Raw genomic sequence first — 7,517 nt, forward strand, 5'->3', positions numbered from 1 at the left:
CTCTTGCTGTGTGGCGAGAGCGCTACCCACTGTGCCACCGTGCTGCCCAATTGAATGGTTAACTTGGTAAAATTATATTTGAAATCATTTAATATTAGTAAGTAATATAAACAAATTCTTAACTGATGAAACATTTCACATCGCTGTGTTTTGTTTTGGGTGACAAGGTTTATTATGCTGTTTTTACGCAGAGTGCCTAAGAGTTACTAAGTGACTTAATCAACCCAGGCTCTCTCTAATTAAATCAGTACCTCAGTCTCCTCCGCATGTTGATAAGTTTTAATTTCTGACTGACCGATTGATTGACCCACCCTCTTCCTCTCTAAACCCAACCAATAGTGTTTTCAAAAGCACAGATTAACCCACACATCCCCTTCTCTAAACTCAACCGAAAGTTTTAGTAGGCAACCGGAAAAAGAAAAGCTCTTGCCTGATTTTTACCACATTTTCAGATTTTACCACTTGCTCATCGTGTTATTTACTTGTTTATTTTACTTTTTGGCTTCTGATTTACTGGAACTGTTCTTCACCGGACTCAAACCCTGTCATGGAGGTCAACTCCTCTCTGGGTCTCAAGTCTGCCAATGTACATGGCGAGCTACTTTAGAAACTGGTAACAGTGGAAAAGCGGTTCACATCGAGATAAACGGTCAGCTGGTAAGCCCGAAAGCAATGGCAAACCGCCCCATAGCATTCGTTTTAAAGATAAATGCAGCTATACGTAGCTCTGGCTACATAATTCACGATCTCCAGAAATGTATATAGAGCTACATTTTCAGCCGATGTTGGACAATACTAGTTGACATGTTTTTTTTTTCTGTGTGGTTGATAAGGTGCTACACATTTTCTATAATGTTTTGTATTGGTGTTGCCATGTGGAGGTTAGACAGTTTGGAGTTGTTGCTAGGGGGGAGTTTACGAAATGTTTTGCGTGGTTTGATTACCGCAAAGGTTCTTTGGTATACTGGATGGTTAGTATGTTGAAGTAGTGTTCGGGTGTTCAGCATTGTTGGAGGAAAGTTACTTTTGAAAGAAGTGCATTACAATCTTGAGTTACTCCCCCAAAAAGTAAGTAAATGCATTACTTGGTTACTTTTTATGGAAAGTAATGCGTTATATTACTTTTCAGTTACTTTTGCATTACTTTTCCTTACTGAAGTTTGATATCTTTCAGAAGGTGTTTTCTCACCTTTTTTATAGAGAAGCTCTGCATTTAACCACATGTATAACCTACTCCTTCATTTCCCTTTTAAAAATTGTAGGATAAAATTATATTTTGAAAACTTTCTGAGCCCAGAGCTGCACATGCTGTACATGATGAAAGCATGTACAGTAATGTGTTTGCTACTTTGGAATGTTTTGTGATATTAGATAAAGTCATGTCGATTGAGATAAAGATTGCAACAGGCTATATATAATACTAACATAAAATAATTTATATTAAACCAAAAACAGATTTTAAACCTTTAAAATGTTTAACAACAAAATGAACAGTAGGACAGTAAAAAATCCACAAATCAAAATAAATCTTTGAGCTTTATACATTGAATAAATTTCTTCAAGCGACCTTTACAAATGTGTAAATCATTTCCTAAAAGAGAAAAAAATCTTACTATATTAGAAAAAGAAATAATTTCTACAGTAATGTTAGACAGTGGCTGCACCTCCTCAAAAATCAGTCCTCAAAAAAAACTTTTTTTTTTTCATTTAGTTGAATTAATTGTTTTACCTGAGAACGTGAACTGATGTCAATCGGTGGGTGTAGTACTTAGCATCCAGTTTTGTTTTTTTGTTTTTTTCCATGTCATGTTTCTTGCAGAGGTCAAGAGATTTACTTACATATAATCTACAATTAACAACAATCCACTTCTTTTCTTCGATAAGTTCAAAATGACAAGAATCCACTGCAAAAAATGTAAGTCTCCGGCCTGCCATTGATTCGCGAATGAATCGTTTGTTTTAATCGGATCTTCTAAGTGAACCGGTCGATACCAGTTCATTAAATTGAACGTGAAACTGTTTGCATCTTTAGTACAAACATACCGATACCCCCTCTGACCCAAAATATACACATATCAGTAAGTAGAACAGTACTGACTCATCTGCTGTAAAAAAAGAGACCTGATGATGATTAAGAGTGCGAGCCTGTCTGTTTCCTCCCAGCACACTCTCACTTGTGTGATTTAACCTGAATAAAGGTCATTTTTATTCCGCTTTTGTAAAAGCCAATTAAGCCAGGTAAAATGTCAAAACTCAATTTTAATAACTTTAAATATTACTTAAGTGTTTAAACGTTATACGTTATATTAAACTATACTTTGGAAAAGTAATATTATTACAAAACATGCATTACTTTAGGTGTACTAAATTATTAGAGTGCAGGTGTAAAGATGTATTACTAGTAGCTAATGCTTGTGTTGTAATGTTATTATATTATGTAATATATTATTAGGGTATTATTATAGTAATATTTCCAGCTGAGAATGATAAAATCATGGGAGCCAATTAGAATCCATCCTGTGTTAAAAAGGTTTTTTAATAATTTTAAAGTGGCCCACAACAAAACTGCATCCATTTAATAATCATGTATTATATTGTATCGGATTGGGCACTAATAAAGTTAGCCTATACTTCTTGATGTGAGAATGAATGTACACAAATGTGAATATAAAAACATCATACAACTCCATTCCTCTCTTCAAAAAAGGTATCAGTTTACATCTATGTGTGTGGTGTGTTTTGTATTGGTGTGTGTGATATATCGATGACTCTCTAACCCTACATAAGTCACAATGAGGTTGGTGTTTTTTGGCCGGGTTGCTGGAATAAAGAACCCGAAGAAGCGAGAGATAAATCCTGGACATGTGCAGAGGCTCTGAAAGGAGGAGTGGAGATCTTCTCACACACATCTTTTCACCCATAGCTAAGGATGGATGGCCCTCAATCAGTCTTTAAACTTGCCCTGACTCGGACACTCACACGGATTACTATTAGTATTTAAGAAGGCAAAACAAATGCACATTTTTGACAATGTAGTTTATAATTTTAATTACAAAAATAATATTTATAATATTATATACATAAAAAACTTTTTTTTTCTTGAGAATATCTTCATTTTATTTAGCTTTTTAAAAAAATGTTTAAAAATTTGGGAAATCATTTTTCACCACAGAAAGAAATCAAACATGATTTTGACCCTACAAAAGGGGAAGACAAGTTTATTATTCTTAAAAATACTATTTGCAACATTGGTGAGCAAAATTCCTCAAAAGTATAGTGAAACCTTTTCGCTCAAATTTTCACAAAGACTTATCTGATTTTATTAAATTGTTCATAAAAAGCAAATTGTGAATTATTTCTCCGACTTACACACACTCACACAGTGGCTGGTCGGGCCATATATCAGCGATGTATACCAGGACACATTGGCATTTAGAAGAGAACAATAGGACACCCCGTTCTACTTTCTCTTCTTTTGTCTCACTTTGTTTTGGCTGGATTTAGCTGCACTGATGAGCTAAAGAATGAACACAAAGAGAGAGCAGACCCCTACATCCTTCTCACAATACGACCACCATCATCAGAGAGAAAGTTATCACCTCAGGAGAGAACGACAGCAGAAGATGGTTTTAAGAAAAGCACTGAAGTGAGGTAAAATTAGTGAGGTAATCTCTTCAAGTTGTCAGCAGACATAAGGCAGCTATATGTAAATGCAAGAGGTGGCAAGTTAAAGTGAGTGTGTGTGTCCTTGCAATGAGAAGGGTTTTAAGTCGGAGCGCCTTACTTTGATCTTTCCCACTTCTCTGTCCCACCTCTCCCCCTTCGTACTTCTTTTTTCTTTTTTTTACCTCCTTGTAAGAAAATCAAGGCCTATTAACCCTAATCTCACTTAATAGCATCTACCTCTCCCTTTGTCCTGGCCGATGGGCAACAGACTCCTTCCATTCAGCCTCTCGCCCTCTTTCACGCGCCTGGCCGGACTAATCCCCTTTTGCCGTGGGGGCGATTATTCCTTGTATTTTATCATTATTCTTATGATTATAATCTGCATTCTCATTCATGCACGCCTATCCACAAGATGGAATTGCTTTTCCCTCTCTTTCATGGCTTTCACCATGCCTCAAGATTGAAAGAATTGCTTCTCTCTCTTATTTTTTTCAACCACCCAGCCTTCGGAGGGGTGGATGTCAGAGTTTGGGTGTTGGAGAGGGTGTTGTTTGTAATTTAGGTAAGTGAACTCCTTGGTGGAAACACATTTTCCAGGCATTTGAATATGCTGTTCACAGAGAGCAATGAAAGGCACCACACTGGCCCGTGTAAACGCATTTACCTCCACAAGCGAAAGAGGGACTGGATTAAAGGTTGAAGAAAGAGTGTGGGCTAATTATTATGGGGCTGCTGGGTTTGATCTGGGGTTTGTTTGGGAAGTTGAATGGGATGGGTTCAGGGAAGGCTGAGGTGAAAGAAAGGTTCCCATCCTTGTGCTGCAAAAAGGGTGCACAATTAATTATTTCAATCCGTTTGGAAGGAGCGGGGCACAGAAGCATGCACACGCTTAGTCTGAAAGAAAGCTGGGTGAAGCAAAAGGAAATATGCTGAGATAAAGTTTTAGACTACTTCAAACTAAAATAGCTTTTTTATTTCTAGTTCTATGTAAACAGAAATGCAAACAGTATTTAGGAGACAATCAAAGACAACATTATTTTGAAGAAAGAATAAAGGGTAACATTTTACAAAATAAGTTTGCACAATCCAGCTTGTTAAAATGTGCTTGTGAATGTCAGAGGTAGGCAAGTTTGGTCCTGGAGAACTGCAGTCCTGCACTGTTTGTATGGGGAAAGAAGTGTCTGTAGCTTTCTAGTAAGATACAAACTTTGATTCAAACAAAACTCTGCATGACTACGGCTCTCCAGAGCTGAACTTTCCTAACAATGGTAACTAGAGAAGTTATTCCTAACCCATGTGACTTACTTTGATTTTATCTTTTGGGTTCCACAAACAAAGTCAAAGACTTTAGATATGTTATAACAGTTAGAAATTGTGACAGAAGTTTAGGGTTAACAGACTGAACCTTATTGTAGTGTTACCAAAAATCGTAATAACCGGAAACCTCATCCTCAAAAGATATTAAAATTCTGCCTATTGTTGCATTGTCTTTTGTTAGCCTTTCTCCAAGGCATGATGGAATCACTTCGGAAAACGCATGGCTGGATTAACATGCACCACCCGGGGTGTCCGACACACCCCACACTGGCACACCGGGCTTTCAGACATGCTGCCTGGCCCCCATGCCAAGGGCTCCTCCTGGGCACCCTGAGGCAAAAGAGGGCACTTTGCAACACCCAATTGCTGCTCAGGAGGGGAAAGCAAAAGTTGTCCTGGCCCGGTAAGAAATGGCCACCCTCCTGTCAGCAGCAGACGTGGTACAGTCCCGCTGACGCCCATTCCAATGCTGACCTCACCTAGCAGACGCCTCATCTCCTGCAAGGAGGAACCCAGGAGCAGGATGTAGTTCCGAGCCAGCACCAGTGTCGAGATCTTGGACAGGCGCCGTCCAGTTGTAGGGGCTCCAGGTGGGAGGTAGGGGTGCTGCAGTGCTCCCCCTACACCGGTGGGAGAAGAGGAGTAGGGCACCATGACTTCCCGTAAAGCATCCATGGCCACATTGAGGTCCTGCATTCTCTTCCTTTCACGGCTGTTGATCTTCCTCCGCAGCTCCTGTTGCTCCTCCGAACTAAGCTCTCGAGGAGGTTTTGAAGATCGGAGAGGCCCCTGGAGACTCCCAACATTGGAGCCTGGTCCTCCTGATCCTGTTACCCGTACCATTCTTGGCATGAGTTGCTGCAAAGAGCTTTCGCCCTGCTCTCTGTATCTAACACCAGACACAGCCTGCATTCTGAAAAAAGATATTCAGAGAACATGGCTAATAAAATACAATCACATAGAGAAATTTGTAATTATACCTCAAATATCTTTGACATTTGTTTGTGAAAAGGATAACACTGAAGGAAATTTACTGTACTATTCGTTTATTATTTACAGGCCTCCAGGTAGTTCAGGTAGTGTTTAAGTGAAAGTCTGAACCCAAAGCTGAACCCCTCTGACTTTCAATGTACAGAACCACAATTTTATCGTTTGTGTTCCACAGAAGTTAATCAATGATTGGAACAACATTAATCATTTATGGCAACATTCTTCATTTTTCAAGTTCAGTTGTTGTGCTGAATAGTCCTGCTAGTTGGCAAAGGCTTTACCTTCAAACTTTCAGTCCGCAAACTCCAGATCTTCTTCCAGGTATTTGTTGAATAACAAAGCAGTTCACTTCTTCAAGTCCATTTTCTTCTAAAGATTAGTAAATCTTCCTAAAACCAAAACGATTAAATCTAAAATTTATAAATTAGGTGGTTTCCTCTCTTGTCTATGAAGTAACCTGTCATAGATGATCTTTAAACTAACACACTCCCTAACTATCGGAGGAATTTGAGAGAAGTACTGCTGTAAGAGCTAATGAGTTACTCTCTCTCTCTCTCTCTTCTCGACGCCCCCTCTTCTGTCCTCCATGCTAATGATTTCATCATTTCCAGTGGTTGAAAGCCCTGATCGTGAGCACATGCCCCATGTTCATTGTATAGGATCCGGAGATGTGTTCCTCTCAGTGCAATACTGTGATATTGCACTCATGGGATATATTGTTACGCTGACTTTCAGTTACTGAAAGAGGAAGCAAATGAACCACTGAACAGAAGGCCCAATGATTCTCATCACAGGTGGCACACCGGACATACCCATGGTAAGACTGATTGTAAAACATACAAACGGTGTAATTATCTCTTTTCCTAATCTATTGACACTCTCATTTTGCCTCCCTCTAAAATTGAAAGGAAGGAAGAGATGCAAACAGAAAGCATGTTGTTCATGTTGAAAGCGGGAGGTGAGAACATAGAATCTCCTGTCTGTCTCGCCGGGGTGAGAGAAGGGTAAGAAGGTTGTGGCACCCGGTCCGCCTGAATGGTATCATGGCATCCATGTGCACACAATCGTAAGCTCCGACAGGAAAGAGAATTTAAAGAGCAATCGCAACGCCAGACACCTGCAGGCCAACAGAACACAACCTGCCAGTGTGTCGGGGTGTGTGGAAGTGTGTGTGCCTCGAGCTGACCTATAAAAGACGGCCTGTGATGGATTAGAGCAGGGATGTTCATCAGCTGTACGTTTGTGAACGTGTGTGTGAAAAGAAACGGCGACAGAAAGGAGGGAGGGTGAGAAGAGAGGGCCGAAAAGGACACCTGCTCTTACACAGAGACAGAAAGAAGAGATGAAAAAGAGAAGGAAAGAAAGAACCTGGTGTCCACCCGCAATACTGCCCCCCTCCCGCTCTCTCCGTCCTTCCTTCCAGCTTGTAGGGGGTTGAATGGGGTGGCGTAGTGCCGGGGTTCTCACATCCGTATCCCCTGCCCCCAGCGCCCATTGCCTCCGTGGCAAAGCTGGAGCGGGTCAGGGACCGGTGGAGCCAGGCA

General features: G+C 40.2%; 1 protein-coding gene across 2 annotated transcripts; it reads right to left on the bottom strand.

Moving 5' to 3' along the window:
- Window positions 1-3,101: 3,101 nt before the first annotated feature.
- On the bottom strand, window positions 3,102-6,482 carry olig1 (oligodendrocyte transcription factor 1). Of its 2 annotated transcripts, XM_087265728.1 has the most exons (2): window positions 6,255-6,482; window positions 3,102-5,896 (listed from the first exon to the last, which is right to left on the bottom strand). In XM_087265728.1, exon 2 carries the CDS (start codon window positions 5,893-5,895, stop codon window positions 5,188-5,190), a length of 708 nt encoding a protein of 235 aa, XP_087121854.1. In that variant the 5' UTR covers window position 5,896; window positions 6,255-6,482; the 3' UTR covers window positions 3,102-5,187.
- Between the last annotated feature and the right edge of the window lie 1,035 nt (window positions 6,483-7,517).

This window comes from Danio rerio, chromosome 9 (genome assembly GCF_052040795.2).
Source record: "Danio rerio strain M-AB ecotype USA chromosome 9, GRCz13ab, whole genome shotgun sequence".
NCBI classification, from domain to species: domain Eukaryota; kingdom Metazoa; phylum Chordata; class Actinopteri; order Cypriniformes; family Danionidae; genus Danio; species Danio rerio.